Raw genomic sequence first — 22,761 nt, forward strand, 5'->3', positions numbered from 1 at the left:
TCATAATAATAATATTAAACACCCTGTCTGCTGACAGTCATCAACTCTTCTCTCTAGTATCCTTGACCAGATGTACCCTGTAGAAACTCATAAGCATGACTAAGCATTTAACAGTCTAACTAGACATCCTATCTCCACTAAACATTTCTAATACATAAAGTATCTATCCAATATCTATCTGACTAAAAATACCTAACACTGTCTTTTGTCTCCAGGTCAAAGTGACAGCCAACATTTAAAGCTCTGATGCCTCGGGCAGTTTCTCATCTTGTCAAGTGACCGGGAAAAGCATCCAAAGCATAAATCCAGTGAGGTGATGTCAGTGAACTAAACACAGTGTGCTCATGTTTACCACTCTGGCTGCTCTACAATTTAGACCGAGAGAGCAGCATCACCACAACACAACTGAAAACAGTGCACTCTGTTTTAGAAGCATGGTTCTTACCAGTGTGTGACCCAGAGTTATCCTGGATGTTACCCTATTTGTGACTGAATTATTTTACCTTTGATTCTTATATTTATAAAGTTGGTCCAACTGACAGCGGCATTTGATAAGTGCAAATAGAGATATAAACATATCAACTTATTCCACTGCTTGGATCACTTATGATAAAAAGCTTTTATAGTAATAAATCTTTTCTTAGGAGCCACTGGTTCCGACAAACTACATTTAATTGTTCTATCAGCAAACAATGCAATTATCAGTAGAGTTTCTCAGAAAGTAGGGACTATTTATCATCTCATTTTAAGTATTGAGGTACCTGTACCTGTAATCAAAACAGATGAGAGAGAGATTCATTTTATGCTACTATATACTTCTACTCCACTACATTTCAGAGGTAAATATGATACTTGTTGCTCCCCTATATTTATTTGCCATCGACAGTCATTTCAGTGTAATATCAGAGGCTACCTACCAACGTCATAGTGATTCTTATACATTCATGTATCAGTAATTATCAACATATACATTACTATTACTTTTACTTCTAACAGAGTATCTCTACACAGTGGCACTGCTTTTTTTTTACTTTAGTAAAAAAAAAAAAAACCAACATGTTTTTCCCAGGCACTCAATGATATGATTCTTTACTCCAGCAGGAAGGTGGAGGTGCAACTTGCGGTTGTGACCCTGCCTTACCTGTGGGCATCATTTGATCTCGCTCTTGCAGAGTGATCCAGGGTCTTTGAGGGAGCTGCTCTGGGTGCACTGGAACCAGGACAGGGCAGACAATAAGGTTTAGTGCTCATTCACCCGTGATAAACACAGTGACAAGATATACCCGCAGTGCTCAGGTGTACAATAAGCGGCAGGTTAAATATGCATGAGTTCTGACATCGAGTCGTGTGGTAAGGTGAAGCAGCTGAGCCACTTACCCGCTAGATTGTCGAGCATGTAGTTCAAAAGCTTTCTGGTTCCGTCCGGCTCCTGGTACAGGTTGAGGATATCTTGGGACAAAGGGTTTCCTGCAGAACAACCGTATGAAAAATAGACAATGCCTATTACGATACAAAACATATTTTTGTCTCTTTTCACCTGCTACTTTCAAGGTTTAGTTTTTTAGGAAAGTGTCTGGTTTCAGCCACAATCCACTTGCATTTACTGGAGAGTGGTAATTTACAAGTATCTGAATTTAATTCAGAATATCTGAGTGAGTTCTTCGTCCAAAATAATGGAAATAATAGAAAAGACTGACCTTTTAGCCCCAGGGTTTGTAACTGAAATAGCCTCCCAAGTTCATAAGGCAGAACTCGTAAAAGATTGTTGTTTAAAAGCAATTCCCTGCAAAAAAATGGGACAAAAATATCAGTATCTGTGTGTCTGAGCCTTTTCTTTCTCTATCAGTGTGGTAATTCTTTGTCCCTGTTGTATTTTTACTGGTGTCAAAACATCTTCTACCACAATGTCCTTTGTTGTCACTTCAGTTAGGTCCTACATTCCAAATGTGTCTGTGCTCGTCATCTTCACTGTTGTCAGTTTTGAGGTAAGATGCTTTTCTGAACCCCGCAGGATAACTGTTCCCACCCACACAGTTCATAATCTTCCTCTTTCTGCTGTGTGTTTGATTATTTACGCGCTAATCGTCAGGCTTTTGACCAGTTTTCTTTGATTCAATGGGATTGTTTGGTTCATCACCCTTTTAAAAAAACCCAAAGAATCATTTATTTTTCGAGAAAGAATACACACTGCTCAGTAAAGCTTTCTACACTAGCAAGACTCACCCCTTTGTGTGAGCTTCAAACAAGCGGACATCAGCCAGTATGATCACTGGAAGCCAGGAATGTTTGCTTCCACTTGCCTCAGACAGTAATCCTCCTTCCCTTCTCATTCATTAGGTTTATTATTACATTCTGCTATACACACATTACACCTGGGATCCCGGTCATTTATGAATTTGTGCATCAAAATCAAAATGTAAACAGATGTTTTTGAGATGTCACGTCCCTGAAGTCCCTAAAAGTTTGTCTTGCTTGTTCAGCAAGCGCCTACCTGAGAGAGACCATGTTGCCCAGCTCGGCGGGCAGGCTACGGAGCTTATTGGACGACAGGTTCAGGTAGACCAGGTTGGGCAGCTTGGCGATGTCCGGCGGGATGCGGGTCAGGTTGTTGTCGTTGATGTGCAGCGCCGTCAGGTGGGTAAGTGTCCATAACGAGCTGCTCAGACTCCTCACCCGCCCTGCTCAAACCAAACAGGTACAATGGGCTATCTTTAAGTTACTGCTCTCAGACCTCATGAGGAAAACACAGATTTCATGTCTCAGCTTTGCGACTCGTTGAACCAGCAAACAAAACAGACTGGGAATCTTCACGACTTAGAGTGAAAACTGATTTGTTTTCCTTCAAATTATTCATTTTTAGACATTCACCAAGTCAGAACAACAACTGAATTCAGTTTTTCAGCAGAATATTGTTGTTTTAGTGTCAGAAATCACAAAAAAACTCACTTAGACCATCACTAAAAGCCTCAACAGGAACCAGACTGAGGCAATTCAGGAGACTGACTGAACAACTGTGGACCCATTACTGCACTTCAGTACAGAATTTATCAAAGAAAATCAAAACAGATGAGAGAGAGACAGGGAAAAAAAGAATTTCTGCGTTGTTCTTCTGTGGCTGTGGTTAGAAAGAAAACTCCATTACATTTCTGAGGTCTGTGCAGATAAAAGGTGACCTTCCCTGTGGTTTTCCCCTGTAACTCTGGACAAACGTTTGATATCAGGAAACTACAACAGAAACCTGATGAACACTTGATTAATGTTTAATCACCCTGAGGAAGTTTGTTGACGATGACTATGTTTACCAGGTGATTCTGGCTGAGGCTGTCAGTTCACATCTGAGGTTTTGGAGCCATGTGGTAACGGTCCTTTAACCAACAGTGTCCCTCAGTAGGGGCCACAACCCACTGAACGGTCATCTGCGCTATTGATTCATCAGCTAAATAATTTCAAGATTAATTGATTGTTTAGTCTATAACATGTCAGAAGGTAGATTAAAAAAAACACTGGATTTTCTGTCAATGGCCTGATGCATTCAGCTAGTTTCTGCAACACCAAAAACAACTCGGCTACAGCTCAGCTTCAGTTTGTACGAAGAGGATTAGGGCCACTGTACAAAATCTGAATTCTGACATTAATCTAAGAATTATGACTCTGAGAAAAAAAGTCAGAACTCAAATAGATTTTGTACAGTAATCCGTAGGTTTGCACACGCAAACAGTAAAATAAATAAAAACATAAATGACAAGGAAAATTAAAGATTAAAACAAAAAAGGCAAGAAGCTTCTCACTAAGATTCTCTCCCTGTTTAAAACCAAGACTTTGCTGCCTTTTCCTCATTCACATACTGTATTTGCGGAGGTGATTTTCAGTCAGGGCTCTGCTGGTTTTCATTTCTATGTCTTTAGGCACAATTTAACAGCTGAACTTCGAGGTCTTAGTCAGGATGTTTTTATGGAAGCAGACCCAGAGGGAGCCGGACTGACCAGATATCTCGAGCTCAGCCCAGTGAGACTTCTTCCCGCTGGCCGCCTCCTCAGCTGACATGATGGTGTAACATCTGCGGGGATCTGGAGGGTCATATTTTTCCTTTGGCATACCTGTTAATCTGAAAAACCAGAAGAACACAGATGGTAGTTTAAATTCAGGAGCCAAGAAACACTGGCTAGCTCGCACCGAGGTGGCTGCTATCCTTCTAATGCCAGCAACTGTACAGACAAATAATAATACTAACAATAATAATAAAAATATAAAGCAATTTTAAAATGCCATTAATTGCTTTAGAATTCCTAAAGTTAAAGGAAAAAGGTGCTAAAAACTGAAAATTGGTACACAGAATTATAAAGTTGAAAGAAAAAAAAAGTCAATTATTCAGATATAAATAAAATATTTATTAGTGATAAAATCATTTCAGAATTTCAGAAAGAAAAAATATATTTTCTGGTTCTGTATTAATGTATTTGGTGTTAACATAGTAAACATAGCAGCCATATTGTGGCAGTTGGTGAACTAAGGCTATGACCGGTGATTATTTTTATTATTGATTAATTTACCAATTATTTTCTTGATTATTCTACTGATAAAATTGTAGTAAAACAAAACTCCAAGACATTTAATTCACAATAATATAAAACAGGGAGAAGCAGCAAACCCTGACACTGAAGAAGCTGAAACATGAGGTTGATTAGTTTTTACCTTGTGAGTTAGTTTATTAAAAATAAATGTTCTATCACTCAACTGACTGAACAGTCGCCTGATGTTCTGCACCTTGCAGTGAGCAAACAAACATCCTCCACCTGCCACTCTGTGTGTGAGCGGGTGGAGGACCCCCCCCTGAATCTGAATAACTAATAATTTAAAAAAATCTGAATAACTAAATAAATTATGTGTGCTTGGCTGGTAGAGTCAGAAACCTCAGTGGCCTCAGACAGTGTTTACTGGCATACGGCTGCTGGATTTCCTCACTGTGAGAACGACACAAAGCCAAACCCTGAAACCACATAGGAAGCAGCTGGAGGACAGGTCCTCACGGCAGTAAAATTATATAAAGACTTGAGACACTGGTGATCTAGACCCTCTGATTATCAATAGCACGATTCAGAGAATTAGTTTTAGTCTTCCAGACTAAATCCAGGAGGAGAAATTATTTAGTGAGAAGCTCAGGAAAATCAGCATATCATCTACTGCTGTGAAGCAGAAGCAGTGAAATCACAACGTCTCCACTTTTAATTTTTGAACAAACAGCTGGATTTAGAGCACAATAAAGATCGCCAACACAACAGCAGCTCACTTCCAAGGCTCACGTGAGAGTGGCAAAAGTCGCAGCATTCGACCGGACCCCCTAACACAGATTCATGCATATAAAAACTCCAAAGTTTCTTTTAACTAAGACCCACAGTCCAAAACCAAGCCAAAATGAATGCAGTAGTAATGTGCACAAACTTAGACAACAATACATCTTATGTCATAAAAAAATCACACCTGTTCTAGTAGCAGCCTGACAGTCTCCTCCATTAGAAGCGGCAGGGGGTCCTTCCAGAAACCACCCGGCAGCAGGAGCAGGCAGGTTATTGAAACTCCATTAACAGGGATCCACAAAACATGCACGGCTCAGGGGGAGTGTAATAAACATGTTACTGCATAGCTTTATCACGACACTGACTTCTGAACACCATGCATGAGCAGAACAAGTGTGCAAAGGAAGAACGAAGCGGGCCCATGACATTACCCATCCATCTACCATGATGCTGGTACTGATGGGATGTGACTATCTAGGTGTATTTACTGAAGTACATTTTCAGAGGGAGATGTTACTCCACCACATTTATGTGACGTCTAGTTACCTGATACTTTGCAGGTTTAAACATTTTATATGTTTAGAAGATACATTTAAGTTTAGACCAGTGATTTTGAACTTTTTGATTTGTCTCCAAAATCAGTGTGTAGGTGTCTATAACTACATACAGTATGTGTGTATATATATAGTACTTAAAACTAGCTGTTCCATGAACAGCTTACAGCAGTTACATGCCACTTACACACTGATGCATTACTGTTAATAATGGAATTTATTACATTAAATGAATACTTGTGCTTCTCACAGTAAGTAGAATTTTAAATGCAGGACTCCTATTTGTAATGGACTATTTTTGTTGTGCTGGTACTTTTACTTAAGTACTTCACCGGCGGAAAGTAGCTGGAGGTGAACAAGTTTGAGAAGTCTTACATAACCTGTTTACACTTTGCAGGGTCACAAGTAAGCGGCAACCGCGGCTGCAGGCTGATACACGGCTGCAGGCTGATACACGGCCTGCTGGCGTCGGCTCGCAGCCAAACGGAGACGTGCACGGCGCTGAAGTTGCAGCGGAGACCCTCATCACATGCACGAGCAGATAAACATTTAACAGTCAGGACAGTCTCTTATAGCCTAGTTATTATGTTAAGCCATGGAAACTGTAATTATGTAAGTGAAATGATAATTTCAAGCCTTTTTAATAAATGGAAAGAACTGTAGCGATAGCAACTGCTCCAACAGCTGAGGGGCGAGTGTCCAAACATAGCTATAATGTCAAAAGTGACAAGCCCGTCATGAAGAAGGATGGGCCCGTTCATGAGAAGTTCGCACCACCGCTCAGCAGCTGTCTCACCTGACAACGAGGTAAACACGGTCTCTGGCTATGTCCGTTAGTGGATGTTCTAATATTGGCTATAGTAAAAATAGCGTCAGTACATGGTACCAACTGATTACTCGTACAGCGCGCCCGAAGCACGGCGCTGGATTTGTTTAGCTGCGGCTGCAGGGTGCACGCCGCCCGGGCTCACCGAGGCGCTCTGCGGAGGGAGACGTCTTGGTACAAACTCGAGCGGATTTAAGTGTGCAGTTTAACCCGGGACAGTCTGGGAAGGGTGTCTGCACTATCAGAACAAAATCTAGAGTGACATTACCTTCATTCGTGGGCAGTAGAGTCCGATTTATTGGAGGAACTGGTAGAGACATGCAGACACTGCTGCTAAACCCGTGTAGACCTGGTAGTGCCTGAACGTCTCAGAAACACGGGGAAGAACAACAAACGTGATTTCCGTTCGTGCCCGTGCCCACATCACGCATACCCTTCTTCTTCAGTTATTTAAAAGGGACTGACAAGCAACTGTTGGTGTATTATTAATGCACGCACAGCCGGATTTTATGTATTTATTTACCCTTGCTCATGACGGTCATTAACATTAAACTTTAAACGTTGTTAGAGCCCTCCGGCTTTTTGTTCCCAGTCTGAAGGACTCCTGTGATTTAGTCCAGAATTTTCCCTGTTTGTATTACTAAACTTAGTCTAAATTTAATTTTGATCTTATATATATATAGCAGAAACAAATGTTTCTTGAGTTTATTTTTGTTTCTGTCTTCTGGAAATGGCTAAAAGTAAGTGAGGACTGGTATATCAAACATAGGCCGAATTTGAAATTGGGCCATAATGCTCCATCTGGATATTTTGTATTTTTATGCAAGTTTTGTTCGATTCCCGATTGGCAAGATAACTATTAATTTATACATTTTTAAATTGAGATTTCCTGTTACGTCTCTGGCGGAACTGTTTGCAAATATCGCTGTTTTCACACGGACTGACAGCGTTATCAGACATGGCAACCTGTACGCGGAATGTGTGGAAAGGTCGGTTATTTTGTCTGTATTTCTTAAAGGTGGCAATTAAAATTTGTAATCTATTTACTAAGATTAGTATATACTAATTATTTTATGTTTCATGTTTTATGTATGTCAAAAGGGCTAAAGCTGCCACAGCCTGTTAGCTTGCCTGCTGTTTTGTTAGCTAAGGCTAGCTATCGGTTAACTGGAAAAACGGCAAATATGTGTAATTTTAGTGTCTCCTTGCGTATTCAGTATTTCGTCACATTCAACAGCATTGCGTAAAATTTGAGTTACTGCGGTCTTTCTGTAATTCAGTTAACAAAGCAGATTTTAATTAAATGAGTCGTTTTTGTGTATTCATCGGTCTTTGATGAGCATCCTCGAACCAAAACATCGCAGTGACGAGAAGTGCTCATGAGTTTAAAAAGCTGACGTGTTGTTTGGTGGATCATATATATTCCGAATTGAAGAGTTAATATAAATACTTAAATCTCGATATTCAACAGTTACTTTATTGCTTAGTTTGTTTTTTTAAGATTAGTCGTATTCAGCAGACAGATTCCAGAAATTAGTTTTTGTGCAAAAATGAAGCATGACAGACAAGTAGGCTGGTGAAAGAGTCCTTTATAAACCATTAAAATAATTTTTAAATCACTAAAGAAATTGACAGACAAACATTGTAGACTCTAAAAGAGATGCAATGTTTTCTCTCCTCCTGGACCAACTGTGCTGATTTATAACCTATGATCAGAGAGAAAAGCATAGCAGTAGACCAGATTGCTGGGTATAAATGCGTGCATTAGTCTTTCTGTGACACTCTGAGGGAGAAAAGCGTGCATTTTAGTGATATTTTTGAGATGACAAAATGCTGATTTGGTGACAGACCCCACATAAGCCTTAACATTCAGTTCTGAGGCAAAGATGACAAAAAGGTTTCTGGCCTTTTGGCTCGGAGTCAGCCCTGCAGAGTTCATTGAGTGGCTTTTTTGCTCTCAGAGCCTTTGAAACTATAAATAAACATTTATGCATCACATATGTGGCCATCATTTCTCTTCTGTTTTCCTATAGATGTGTGATTTACTTTATTTGCTTTGCACCCTGCAGTGAAGCTGTAACAGAAATGAGTCAGCTCTTCACAGCACACACCCCTGCAGGCATCTTGAGATTTATTACTTACAATTAAAAGAGAAAATTTAGATTCTCCCGCAGTCTTGAGATTGGGGAAAAAGTATTTGTGAGTTAACTTAAAAGCAGAACTGGGGGCAAACTCACACTGGTTTTAAATTTGCAAGAGTGCATTTTGTCTTGCAGAATGATTGACTCACTGATACCTTGATAATGTAATTTTTGCATAAGCATGTTTTCCTCCACAGGCAAATATTAGCATAATATTCAGATTTTATGCAAATTACATAAACACTGGATGCAGCCTGCCTCAGATTGATAACCTTGGTGTATGCTGTTCTCTTTGTATAGCAGATAAACAGATGCTCTAAATTTTAACATTTTGCATTATTTATTTTTCAACATAATTTCACCCATATTCAATACACCACTGCTCCTTTATCCTGCTTGCCACCAATGTGCATGGCATCCAGTGATGGAATTAACAGGTGCTTCTTGTTGCATTTGGCTCCTGCTAAATTAAGTACATTTTATAAAATCACAGAAAACACCTCAAACGCTGGCGTACGGTTTGATGTTCTCTATCAGCAGGAGCAGAAAGCAGCATCTGTCTGTGTTAAATCAAGGTCATTTTCTGTTCCCTGTGTTTGTTTTTATTTCTTAAGCTGCTTTCCCCCGCTTTTCCAGTTTTAGCGAGGTGTCAGAGGCAGCTGCTGAGCGCTGGGGGTCCCTCCTACACTGGTGTCTCACAGAGTGCACCGAGGAGTTTACCTGTCAGGACTTTTGCAGCCGTCAAGTAAGTTTACAAACCCTTGGTATCATAAATTCATCTTCATCCCGGAAAGATTTTCAGCATCGATGTGCTTCACTTTAGGTTTTTCAGCGTGCTGAGCTGCTCGGTAGAGTCAATTTCATGTTTACTGAGCAGATAAAACACAATAAAAAAAAATGTCACCATGAAAACCATGAAGTGAAGACCAGTCTCAGCTAGGTATCATATGTTTCAGTTAAACCTTTCCCTTCGTTTTTCTGCGCTGTCAGGACACTAAGCAAAGGCAGAAAAGAGAGCTCGCAGAAGGAGGAAAAGAAAGTGAAGAGGATCATTGATGACAAAGACAGACTTAAGCCTTTTGGCAAGACGGCGTGGGCGCCTGTTGATGACGTGTATATAGTGAGGCACTACCCCCAGGCGATTTACGATGCAGCGGACGCCATCGACATGCTGAAGAGATTTCAGGCATTGGACTTCACCTCCCACAATCAGCCCGTTTACATTGACCTGAAGCTCGACATGAAACTGGAGAAAAAGGTAACAGCATCGACACAGTGGTTGTTCTCTTTTTATTCCACATCTCTGAGGTGATGTTTCCAGTCAGTTGAAGCCACGACTGGACTCAGGTGACGTCCTCGCTAGCTATTTATTCCTTCAGTTGTTTGTGACTCACCACAGTGGCTTTGGAGTACCGATGCACTATTTTTGGTCTTTTCCAAATTGCCATCCAGCATGTTGAGGTGATACTTCGTTCTTTCATTTATTAAAATGTTACCCACTTTTTTTTAGTACCATTCAGCCCCTGGGGGGGCTGGTGACAGCTGCTGTGAATACTATCCTCCATAGAAATCAATGGCGAGGACTATTTTTCCCCATCTCTGAATCTCAGTCTGAATGCAGCCTTATTCTCAGTGTCTCTGCAGAGCCAGTGTTCCTCTGCATAAAGAATAAAGTACACTCCAGAGAGATGAACACATTCTGTGATGGTTTAATAGATTTAGTATTTAATCAGTCTGTGATTGACATCTCTCCTTATGTTTTCTCACACTTATTTTATCTGCTGCGGGATGCTGTGTGCTTAACTGTAATAAGTGATTTTTGTTATTATTCCACTCAGAAAAAAGTCGACCCCTTTGTCAGCATCATACAGTTGCCTCACCGCTTCAAGATAGAGACGAACAAAGTTTTGGTTTTCACTGAGGTAAAAACCTTCATTTCCTCGCTGAATCTTAATGTCACAACCGACTGATTGTCTCTTGTTGATGAATTGTTTTAATATTGCCTGAGCATGATTCAGATGTGCTGCAGCAGCAGCACTGTTTGTCACCATGCTTGTAATGAATGGGCTTTGGTTGCAGTTGTTTTTATCACAGAAGCCTGAGTCCTACACTGCAACCAGGATTTGTTTAATATTCCTGTCGAGTAGCACGAGTTGTATCTTAGATGTGCATGTTAACAACCATAATGAATGACACTGGTGTGCTCCGCCAGACATCGACACACCCAAATCAGGTTTAATAGGCTAATGTTGCCTCTCCTTTTCTCTGCAGGATGCTAATCAAGCAAAGGTTGCCCAGGAGAATGGAGCTGCCTTCACTGGAGGCGCAGAGCTCATAGAGCAGGTGAGTAGGTTAAACAGCAGTACATCCCCTTCTGTAAGTTCACATCAAGCTTAGTTTGTCTTTCTAGGCAAACTGTCATGTTTAATTGTAATAGCATGATTTTAGTGTATTAGCTTGGTACAAAATGTTTTCCAACTCAACTAGATAGATAGAAGTTCAAGCAAAATGAGGTGTTTGTTTCATGTTTGTTTCAGTGAATTTATATATCTGACTTTGCAAACTGTTGACATAATGTGATGTATATTGATGCTGGGGAAAAGATAAATAATGTGAGATTGTTTCCATTTGTTAAACATTTGTAAAAGGCACAAGGTCTGTGGAGAGTTAGATAATTCTGTCAGACCGTTGTGGCTCAGTGAGTCGTGTTAAGTAATGTTGTAGAGATTCAGGGGAGTGAGGATTCACTGATACTGGTACAACTGGTGCCAGCCTCCAGCGGCCTGAACAAAATTTTTTACGTCTGTTACACTAAATAACGAAAACAGCTATTTTAGACATACACATCAGCCTTATCATGTAAATCTGTTAGCACATGTTTGCTCCATGCGCCAGTCAGACTCTTTCTCTGTATCTAAATCCCACTTCCTGCAGGAGTCTCTAAAGCTGAATCTGATGTGATTTTATTTATTTCCAGATCTTAGATGATAAGATTTCAGCAGACTTCTATGTGACTGTTCCAGAAATGCTTCCAAAGCTTATACCACTGAAAAACAAGCTGAGGAAGAAGTTTCCAAAGAGCAAGAGAGGTAAGCTGAGTGTCCCAACAGATGTCACCCCGATGTGTCTTGCATAAGTGAAGCTTAACTTTTAGGGTGATTTGAACCCAAGTGAAGAGGGATTTGGCCTTAAAGCCAAGAGATGAGCTGGTTTTATATCACTGTAATAACAAGGACAGGTTCTCGACTGTAGTGCTGCTGTGGCTGCATGTTTCACTCGTATCATTGATCAGTTGCTTTCTGTCTCCACTGCCACCCAGGCTCAGTCAGCATCAATATACCCAGCTTGTTGGAGAGGTTTAAAACGGGCCACGAATACCTGGTGGAGAACGACTGCTATGTTAGGACCCAGATAGCCACGGTATGTCTCAACAAACAATACATGAAGTGTGACTGGCTAAGAGGGATACCTGAGTAAAGTGGTCTGTGTTCAGAATCGTTACAGCTCTAGTAGTGTCATTTATGGTTAATACTGCTTGCTGTTCTCTGCACAGCTCGACATGCCCAAAGAACACATCTTTGCCAACCTGCAAGCTGTCCTGACTGATGTGTGCTCCTACAAACCAGCCGACGCAGGTATGTTCACCAAAACCAACAACAATCAGCACAACCAACGAATTCAGTGACTCAGAATCACCTCAAATTTACTCTTTTTCTGACAGCAGCTACTGATGAGCTCTCACCTCGTTGGATTATAATGGCACGCTGGTGATTGATTTCAATTTGGGAAGATGATTGTGAGAGAGCAAAATGATTTGCAGTCATGCCAGCGGTTGTCTGCTTGCCAGTTCTGTTTACAGCTCAGTAGCCAGACTCAGTTTAGTGGACTGCACTGGAAATAGAAGTTGTTTCCATCCACATTTAGCAGGAAAGACGGGATAGCAGGTGATTGACCTGCACAATGACATTATCATGCTGCACCCCTACAGGTGCAAATGTGACATTAAAACCACAGGGACCTTCAAACTCGATCTTTAATGAGGATGGATGCATTTTACTGCTTTAAAAAATCTAAAACTCTAGTGTTTGAAGTTGGCAGAAATGTAAAACACACAGGACTAAACTGGAAGCACTGGACTGGCCCTTTGTAAACCCTGAATGAGAATGAAGGTGTTTTTACTACTTTAAAAAAATCTAAAACTCTAGTGTTTGAAGTTGGCAGAAATGTAAAACACACAGGACTAAACTGGAAGCACTGGACTGGCCCTTTGTAAACCCTGAATGAGAAGGACCCACTGGTGCTGCTAGGACCCGAACAGAGCAGCAGATTTAGACGAGCTCCTTCATCTCTGTTCATTTTCTCCACTCTTCGGTCGATAACAAACAAGGTCATCACAACATCAGCTCATGGATCCTCATTACAGCAGGAGGCTGAAATGACCTAAAAAAAAAATTGATTCTGAGCTTGCTAAATAAAATGCCATTAACAGAGCCTCTGCTGAAGTGAAGTGCACAGCTTTGACAAACATTGCTCGAGGAGGCTTTAGCGGCAGTGGCCCTTTGTGACCGGGACCTGCTCATATTAATAACTCTTTACTTTCCCATTCATCTTGAATCGTGAACACCGTGTTACCGTTCAAGCACATCTTTGAGCAGAAAAGTAATAGTGTCCTTGGTTCTTGGGCCACCTGTTGTTGTTAGAGCCGCTCTGAGCTGTTGAAGGCCGTTCATGTGTTTGGGTCTGCACTGGAGCTCCCACTAGCCCCGATATCTGTTTCCACATCTACTTACTGTTGTTCTAATTGCGGTTTGCCACAGTTTCAGAAAATGAAATCAGCGTCTGCTTTGATTCATGTGAAAATGTGGAGACCAGCGTACAGGCGGGTGGCATGGTGGTGCAGTGGCTAGCACTGTCATCTCACAGCAAGAAGCTTACGGGTTCAAACCTGGCGGCTGACCGGGCCTTTCTGTGCTGAGTCTCCAGGTACTCCAGCTTCCTCCCACAGCCTGAAGACAGGCATGTTATGTTGACTGGGGACTCTCAGCTCCCCATAGGTATGAGTGTGTGTGTGTGGGGGGGTTGTCTCTGTGTCAGCCCTGTGAGAGATCGACCACCTGTCCAGGTGAACCCTCCTCTCTCTCCTCATGTCAGCTGGGATTGACTCCAGCCCAAAAAAAAGATGGTTTCCCCTTTATATGTGAGGTTTTGCACGATTAACAACATCAACAAATAGTGGACAGATCAGACTCCAGCACTGTAAATCAGACATCACAACACCAACAGAAAAACATATGTGCATTTATATTGTTTAAAGCAGCCTGTTTGTGTGCTCAAAGCTGCTCATAATTACAATCTAAAACAAAAACTATAACTGAGACTAGAAACCACTGCCACAACCTTTTGAGTTTATTATGTTAATAAAAGAAATCAGCCTCCTAAAACAAAACATTCAGGTCAAGGTTCGGTAATTATGGATGTGTGCACCACATTGTTGAGTTCAGTTAAGTGGGAAAAGAGTGAAAATGTTGAAGAAATGCACTGGTTCCCAGTGTGAAGATGGTCTTTTCTGGATCCACACCAAAAACAAACCACTTGTTTCTTGGCTCGTGGCCACATCTCCACGAACTGTTACTCGAGTTCTCGAGGTGTCAGGCTAATTACCAGACAACAAGTCCAGTGAGAGCACAAAGGAAACTTCCTCTGCGAAGGTCATTAAACCTGTTCACTCTGCTTCAGACTCAAGAAAACCAGCACTGACAGCAGCTTGTGTTAAACCAGCAGTAAACCAGAGCGTGTGCAGTTTGAGTCTGATGATGATTCCTCTGGGACCCCTCAGTGCTCAGCCCGCCCGTCCTCTGAGTGAACTGTCACACTCAGCGCCTCGCTCCGACTCTGTCATCTCCATCAGCAAGCGGCTTTTGGCGATGAAGGCGCCATGCTGAGCCGAGCCACCTGGGCCTCTCTGAACTCTGTCAGCACAGAGCGCTCTTTGAGTCTGTGCCAGCTCAACATTACGCAGCACTTTAAGTCAACATGAGGCGCCTGAGGGCTCTGGACAGAATTCAGTTATTGCTGCACCCAGCAGTTGAGGATCAGATGTGGAAATGTGAAATACTTCTGGAATTAGCCGTGTGAAGAGCGGCATCTTTTCTCTGTTTCCACTAATGTCTCTTAAAGAGTCATTTGGACAGAAGCTAATGGCTGCAGCGTGGGCAGAACCGAGAGGGAACTGCAACCCTCAGATGCTTAAACTGAGGCAGGAGAGTGGAAATGCAGTGTGTGGATGAGGGCAAGTAAAACCCCAAAGGGCTTCTGGGAATTATTCATGACAGCAGTTAATAACACGCAGCCATATGTTGATAAAGACCTGAATGCAGGAAACATGAGACAGTAGGCAAAATGACGCTGAGACAGCTATTCAGAAATAAGTTCAAAGTAAATTTGTGGGAGAAAGATGAGACTGCAGAGAATTCAGATAGCGGAGATGGAGCATGTGTGGGCGAAAGCTGCTGTTGAAGCTCTGTGTTTTTGATTTCTTTATTTAATTTTAGCTTTGTTGTCCAGGGAGCATCCGGCTGTTTTATGTTCTAAATAGCTTTTGTTGTCATTTCAGTCTGGTGCGTGTGTTTTCATGTCGTGCCTGTCTCCAGTTTTTAACATCACACCCCCCTTTTTCATCACTTTAGACAAGTGTGTCTGACACGGCTTTCCCTCTTCCTCCCCTCAGGACCTTTCATCGAGCGGGCGATCATTGCCAGTCATACCAGTGAAGCTGTGTGGTTCAAGAGTGAAGACGTACTAAAACCAGCAGAAACGACAGAGGAGTGACCTGTTTCAATTTGTATATACTGAATAAAGTTGCTTTTAGTTTGGCTCCTGAGTACAACCTGATCCTTTCAAAACAACCAAACCAGGCAGGACAGTAAAAGAACAAACCATGAGTTTCTACTGTTGTTTTGTAGGTCGTCTGCAGCCGCACAAGGTTGAAATCCAGCAGCTGTGGTAGCACACTGTGATGTTTGTGTTTATTAAACAGTTTGACCTTGTGACCTTTAAGGATCCTTTAGTTTTGAGGGGTGCTCTCCTGCCAGTGTGCACTGTGTGACTCATCCTTGTATGCCGTCGCCCTGGTGCAGTTCCACAGCTAAACACCAGGAGGCGGTGTCTAAACATCCTGTGCTGCTGACTGATGTGGAAACCAACTGAGGTCTTCCTGCAGTGTTGCAGCTAAAAATACCTGAAATATTGTCACCAAAGGAGAAGTTGGATAATTTGTTTAATTCATAAAGGTGTATGGGACCACGGACGCTTAGAAATGACATCTTGTACAAGTAAATGTGTTTGATATAATATGTAAGAGATGTACTTGACCAAGATGGCTCAGCTGCCATGAAGAGATCTTAAAGGACTCTTTATTTGAGGAAGAGAAGGCCTGAAAAGTTGAATTTTTTTGGGTTGAGTTTTGTGTTGATGCAGCAGAAAGTCTGAAGGGATTTCACCCTGATTTCATCACAAGTTGAACCGGAGCCTGGCAGATGTCTTAGCTCCAGAAAATGCAAAGTTTACATCAGTAAAAAAAAAAAAAATCGGTTTAGGCCTTTGGTTTAAGCTCCTCCAGCTGTTTTTCTGATGGAAATGGTATCTCCTTTAATCTGAGTTTATGATTAGAAGCCTGAAGTTGAACCTTTAAGAGAAGCCTTTTAAAAAACTTAGCTTGATATTCTTGCAGCCATCTCGCCGCCCTGTTAAGACAGAAGAAAGCACTGTGTCTGCGCTCACTGCGGCTCCACACACCCTGACACGACCGTATGAGCTCAGATGTCTGCTCAGACTGTGTGTGTTGAATTAGCACTTTAGCACCAATTACGCATTCATCCTCTGGTGCGGCAGGTTGGTATTCAGTGAGAGACTGAGATAAGTGTTGGTCCCTGTGGGGAAATCGGGCGTTTGCAGCAGCTAAAGTAATAGGATTTGGCAGTTGGGAGGAGAGAACAGAGGCTGTAGACAGAGGCAATGAAAATGATGAAACTGACTTCAGTGAGCTTTCACAAGCAGAAGCTGTAGAGACATTTGTGTGACTGTTTTGACTCTTGCTGGCCTGGATTGTTCACATATGTTTGTAGTCTGTTTATAATACCCTGAACTGTTGTGATTTTCTGTACATAGAGTAATAGTAATGATCTTTGTTTCTAACGTGAAACCCATAGTACAGAGTGTGTTACATAGGGTATCATGGACCTGGCTTTGTGCACGAGGACTATAGACTCAAACCTGACCAAAGTTCACTCCTGTGCAAAGGATTCAGGCACTTCAGATGTTTAGATTCTCATCCACCACACAACAAAAATCAGACGGGCGTCTGATTGGTCCCATATTCATTCTGCAGCCTCACACTGAGCCCGGAGCTCCAGTCGGAGCCATAAAGAACCATGTTTGTATATCAGGGGATCCCGGAGTCCTGCAGTAGATGGTCTGGCCCCCGCTGAGGCCTGATCTCAGCATCACAGAGTCAGTCTGGGATCACACGAATAGAAAGACACCGAGACAGCCTGGATCCACAGAAGAACTGTGGCAGCTGCTTCAAGATGGTGGAACCAGTGACCTGCCAAGTACCTGGAAACGTGCAGGAGGCCTGAGGGAGAGTCAAAGAAAGGGAAGAGAATAACTTAGTTATAAATTAATTTTCCACAATTACATCCAGTTGTCAACAGACTCCACACGAAGCATCAAAATGTAGCCATTGAAGTGTTTCTACTGGCAACAACAGTTATTAATGATTTTTGATCATGTTGGAGGTTCTCTGATCTCACATCAGAGCTCAGGGTTGAACCACAGTTTTTAATCCTCCACAGCTTCTCTGGTGCCTGGTTATGAATAGCTGCAGTGTGCAGACAGCAGAAAGAAGGCTGGTTCAAAGGCAAAACCGACTGTGATGCCTGTTTTTGGCACAGGGGCTGAGTGTGGGTCAGGTTACCGCCATGTGACCCTGAGGAATCTCAAACCTGAACTCCCTGTGATTAAACATTACAGACCGAAAACACTGCAGACACCCAAAAGGACTCAGAAGGTTTTCATACAGGCAGCAGCCGAACTACACACACTTCAGCTACTATAGATAAAAATAAGCTCAATTTCTTTATCAATTCAAAGTGATATTAATACACAACAAGGCCACTGGAAAACTTCACAAATTCCAATTAGGATTGTTATAGTGACGCCACTGGAGACTTTATGTGAACAGACCTAGCAGGCACAGGTTCAGGGGCTCGAGGGGTCAATTACAAAAAGCCAGAAAATGAGTAATATAGATATAACAACTATAAGCAAGACCTAAAATGATTAAAAAGAGAGAAAGGGGACAGCAAAAGGACTACAGAAACATGCTGAATGACAGAAAGAGACACAAAACAAGATGAAACAATTAAAATATAAACACAAACCAAGTAAAAATATGTGCAAAAGAACCACAGAGACACGCAAAATGAGTAAAAAACAAAAATGGCTAAAATGACAAAACTGCTACAAAGGGACACAGAAGTAATTAAAGGAGACAAAATGACTAAAAAAAAGACCCTAAAGAGCAAAATTTGTACAAAATTATACCACATGAAAAAGAGAGCCACAAAACAAGTAAAAAACACAAAATGCTAAAATCACACAACAAAACAAACTGACTACAAATCTTATGGCTGCGTGAACTTGAGGGTAGTGGCCTTGTGTTGGTGTCCAGGGACAGGATTGTTCTGGGAAAACCAGAACTAAGCTCAGACCAGGTCACTTCGGAAACCGTCTGGCATTTTAAAGTGGTGCCTTTAATACATTCTAACACATTTAAAGTGCTTCACTGTGCATTATGCTCACCTTAAGCTCAGGAGGCATTTAGATATTTATGTAGGGACGGGGTGAGAACACATCCCAGAGGAATAAATGCCTGAGATACAGAACAGTTGCTATAAACTGCTTAGGGCTGCAACAAACTAGCAATGATATAAGAGGAGATAAAACAACATAAAACACGTTAAGGTCATTATAACCACACTATAAAACTTTAAAAGCCAGCACTGAGCCCCACAGACACACCACAGGCCCCGTAGTGTTTCTAAAATTGTGTTTAACTATGATAAAGTGAGTGCGAACTCCACCGCGCACTACTGAGACACTGTGGGAGAAACAGTCATTTATTATTTCTGTAAACCTCTGATCTCCAGCTGTAAATGGGATTAAAATGATCGAGCACTCTGATAATCTACTCTGCCTACCAAATTCCCCTCCGGAAAATTAATTCTCTCCCCTATATTTAATCCCCAAGGAGCGGAGTCGCCATCATGTGAGATTATGATACGTGCCAGGTGGGTGGCGGAGGTGGAGGAGGGCAGCAGAGGACAGGTGGGACGTCCTCCTGGAGAGTACGGGAGAACGAACCAGAGAAAGGAGGAGAAGAAGAAGAGGTGGGGGTGGAGGGAGAGGGGGGGGGCTCTGGGAAGACCAGAGGAGCGCTGCACCGAAAGAAGTCGCTTCAAACACCGCGCAACGCTCGCTGAAGGAGCGCGGAAAGTCCGACCGCCTCTCCCTCGCTCGTCGTCATGTGTCTCGGCGTCTAAAAGCCTCCGCTGGGGAGAGGACAAACCAGCTCGCGTCTGGTGCTTTTCTGGCAGAGTTTTGCAGCCGAGCGGCAGAGCAGTGAACCAGAGGAGAGAGAGAGGAGGTGGGTACTTGTCCAGGTTTCGACTGCGCCGTATTCCAACACGAAGCGCAGCGCTCGGGAGTCGGACCCAGTGCGCGCTGCTTTTCAAGATTCCCGGATCTTTCCTGGTTGTTTTCTGGAGCATCTCTACTGTACAATGAGAACTGCTTTCATCTGAACTAGAGAGATCAACGCAAACACATCGCGCGTTTTCCTTCTGACTGGATCTGGATTTAATGCCCCTTTTAGCAGCGACCATGGGCGGATGGTGGACATTAGTTGGCGCTCTGGCCGTGATCCTCACCGGCCCCCGTGGGATACAAGGTTGGTATTTTTGGTCTCTTTTCACCCTGCCAGTTGTTCAGGTTGTTATATAGGTCAGGGTTGTTAGGGACCACCGTGCACACTCATAGACTCCAGGTTTGATCAGACTTGGTCCAAATGGGCTTATATAAGTCGGTGCAGCCTGCACAAAGAAATCTTGTAGGGGGTGAAAGTTGTGGTCAGAACGGAACTTTAGTTGTTGTAACTGTTTCCGCTGATCAAGGCAACAATGTAATTTATTTCTCAAGTTTCTGAGGACATCCTGGAATTCCTCTAAGGAGCCCTGCAGGGTCCAGGACCCAGCTCTGGGCCTCCCTGAGCAGGTTCTTGTTTCCCAGGGTGAGAGCAGAGATTTAACAGACGTTTGTGTGATTCCAACTTCAGGATTTGCAGAGTTTCCCAGAGGAGAAAAGCAATGAATTTAAAGTAGGTCTCATGTCATGCAAACATTTGATAGGATTTCTGAATAAGCGCCCTCCTCCTGGGATGCATTTCTCAGACAAGTGTTCAACACCATGCGGAGATACAGATGCATATGATGCTGAGAAAGCAGCATCCATACTCAGTCACATTTGTCCTCTAACTGTGCTTCATCCCAGAAAGCACTGACTCCTGTGTGGCAGGTGAAAAGATGCGTGTTTAATCTGGGCTCATTTTGGCAGAAAGGTTTTGAAGTTGTTTAAACAGCATTCAGTGACTGTTTCAACATACAGTTAGGACCTGCATTAAAATGCTGCTGAAACAGTTGGATGTGTCCTGAACCTTATTTAGCCCAGTTTGAACAAGAAGTCTTGATCTGCAAATCACCAGATCAGTTCTTAGTGAGACGGAAGTGTTTCAAGGTTGAAGGAAACCGGGTCTGAAGGAGATCCAATCTGGGATAAACCGAGGAACCTGCCTCAGTGATGGTCTGTATGAACCAGGTGAGTGAGGCCATAACAAATCTGCAGATGCTCACAGCCACAGTCAACAAGCTGTGAAGGAATTTGAATAGAAGAGCAACATGTGATGTAAACTTGTTGTCTGAGTTGTGTATTTTGGCTTTTTGAAACCGACCCTGGTTGTGCCCTCTGCACTGTTTAAATATTCATAACTCTGCATCAGATCATAAAGCTCTGCCCGTGCACCTCCACTGTTCCCATCACAGGAGCTACAAGGCACAGGACAGGAGCAGAATCTAAAGCAGGTCTGCACAGTTGTTACTGAACTGACCCACTCAAGGGTTCACTTCATTCCTCATATAAAACCTGTTCATATTGCAGCCCGGTGCCCGCAGGAAAGGCTGCACTGCTGAAATCTGGCATGTGAAAGTTTCTCTGTTCACATGCAGCAGCAGAGCCTGAGTGAAGCCTGTTTTTAAAATCAAAATCACGAGCATCCTCTCTTCATCTTGGCCAGCGTCCACTCTGCCTGACAGCACTTGCTTCAATAAAATCAAAGCTTTTACAAAGCGAGATGCTCCTTCGCCACCTTCCGCTGCAAAGAGCCTGTTGGCGAGCACAATAAAAGCTGTAACGTTACTGATATGATGTGTTGCTTGGTGGATGGATGGATGCTGAGAACAGGAGAGGACGTTTCTGGACAAAAGAAAATCAGATTCCTTCACAGTTCTTTGACTGTGGCAGATTATAGTCCCACTCACCCAGGAGATTGTTTCTGTCGATCAAGACAAGCTGAATTTTGTCTTCATGAAGCAGGCGACTGAACTTCTTCAAGCACAGGTCACCTTTATACTTTAAACTTTGAAGTTTGACATCACTTTTATCCCATGAAGCATCGACCTCCTGATTGGCAGGTGAAAAGATGTGAAGACTTCCTGTTAAAAATGGGTCAAATAAGGTTTTTAATAGATCCAGGTTCATCTGTTTCTGACAAAATGCAGTCCTGTAGGTCCAAAGTCCATCTGAGTTAACCAAGGTGTTGTAAATATCTGGGATACATGAAACCATTACAGCAAAATGACTGTGTTTCAGCCTGTCTGTTCAAATGTCATCACTGAAAAACTGATTTCAACCCTATTTAACCCGGTTTTAACACAGAAGTTAGTTGTCTTTCATCAGAAAATCACCAGATGAAGTGTTTCTGGGATGCAAACACAGCAAGAGGATACATCTGACTAGTTTTCAGCATTTAAATCTTCACTTCACAATGAATAGTTAAAGAGAAAATCTTCTCAGCTGGAGGGTGCTTATTCACCACCTTAATCAGATGTATTCAGGCTGAGAAAGGCACCATTTAATGGTGAGTCTACTAAAGTGGTTCAAGTTCGGCGTTTGCCCAGTGTGGAAGGAAGGCTTCTGCTCTTTCTCTGTGGAGGCCACAAGTTTCCATGGTTGCATATAATTTCATGTGGCTCATTATCTTTAGAGATGACAATTTTAAAATTCTGTGATCACAGCTTCATTATTACTTAAAATTAAAAATGATATATTTAAAGCTTGGACACAAGAAGGTAGTTTTTGATCTCTTGAGATTTTGTTAATTAAAGGGTCATCCAGTAAAAATGAGTCTGAATGATCAACAGTTCTTATGTCAGGGTTTTAAAATCCTCCATGAAATTTCACCATGTACCAAGTCTCCATTCAAAAGTAGCACATTTTGTACTTTTTAATCACAGTATATAAAACTTAACCCTCTATATTTTGTCCAATAAGTAAGTCACTTTTAATCTCAGTACCATCAAAACTTAAGCATCCCTATATTGTGTGCCAGACATCCTTACCTGCAAACTTAGATGAAGAAAATCTGAATATTCACTTTGATAAAATGTCACACTCACTTAAAGCCACCAGTATTAGAAGTGTAATGCCTCCGAGTCAAACACAGCGCTCACAGTTGTTTAAAACCTGAACAGGGTTCTTGAGCAGCTAAACTGCAGTATAAACCACTTGTGTATATCTGCCTCAAACTGATTAAACTGCCAGATTATATTTGCAGT

The 22,761-nt window shown here is 42.2% G+C and overlaps 3 protein-coding genes across 4 annotated transcripts in view; 2 read left to right on the forward strand and 1 right to left on the reverse strand.

The window, feature by feature from the left end:
• The window catches only part of cnot6l (CCR4-NOT transcription complex, subunit 6-like), a 17,122-nt gene extending 9,949 nt beyond the window's left edge, over positions 1-7,173 (reverse strand). The window contains exons 1-6 of one of the 2 annotated variants that reach the window (XM_020595125.1): positions 6,943-7,173; positions 3,984-4,105; positions 2,492-2,678; positions 1,698-1,783; positions 1,378-1,467; positions 1,142-1,210 (exon numbers count right to left, since the gene is read on the reverse strand). In XM_020595125.1, coding sequence (XP_020450781.1) covers positions 1,142-1,210; positions 1,378-1,467; positions 1,698-1,783; positions 2,492-2,678; positions 3,984-4,095 — 544 coding nt within the window. In that variant the 5' untranslated portion in view covers positions 4,096-4,105; positions 6,943-7,173. Of the gene's footprint in view, positions 1-1,141; positions 1,211-1,377; positions 1,468-1,697; positions 1,784-2,491; positions 2,679-3,983; positions 4,106-5,478; positions 6,651-6,942 lie in introns of those variants that run through there. The other variant, XM_020595126.1, reaches the window with a different exon arrangement.
• A 382-nt stretch (positions 7,174-7,555) lies between these two features.
• mrpl1 (mitochondrial ribosomal protein L1) lies at positions 7,556-15,688 on the forward strand. The gene is made up of 9 exons (XM_020595128.1): positions 7,556-7,663; positions 9,452-9,560; positions 9,806-10,073; positions 10,654-10,737; positions 11,087-11,158; positions 11,793-11,904; positions 12,135-12,235; positions 12,369-12,450; positions 15,543-15,688. Exons 1-9 carry the CDS (start codon positions 7,633-7,635, stop codon positions 15,641-15,643), a joined length of 960 nt encoding a protein of 319 aa, XP_020450784.1. The 5' UTR covers positions 7,556-7,632; the 3' UTR covers positions 15,644-15,688.
• Positions 15,689-19,300: 3,612 nt separating this feature from the next.
• fras1 (Fraser extracellular matrix complex subunit 1) overlaps positions 19,301-22,761 on the forward strand; it is a 212,874-nt gene continuing 209,413 nt past the window's right edge. Inside the window, exon 1 of the mRNA XM_020595163.1 lies at positions 19,301-19,823. Within this exon, the coding sequence (XP_020450819.1) occupies positions 19,757-19,823 (67 nt within the window). The 5' untranslated portion in view covers positions 19,301-19,756. The remainder of the gene's footprint in view (positions 19,824-22,761) is intronic.

This window comes from Monopterus albus, unplaced genomic scaffold (assembly GCF_001952655.1).
Source record: "Monopterus albus unplaced genomic scaffold, M_albus_1.0 scaffold26.1, whole genome shotgun sequence".
NCBI lineage: Eukaryota > Metazoa > Chordata > Actinopteri > Synbranchiformes > Synbranchidae > Monopterus > Monopterus albus.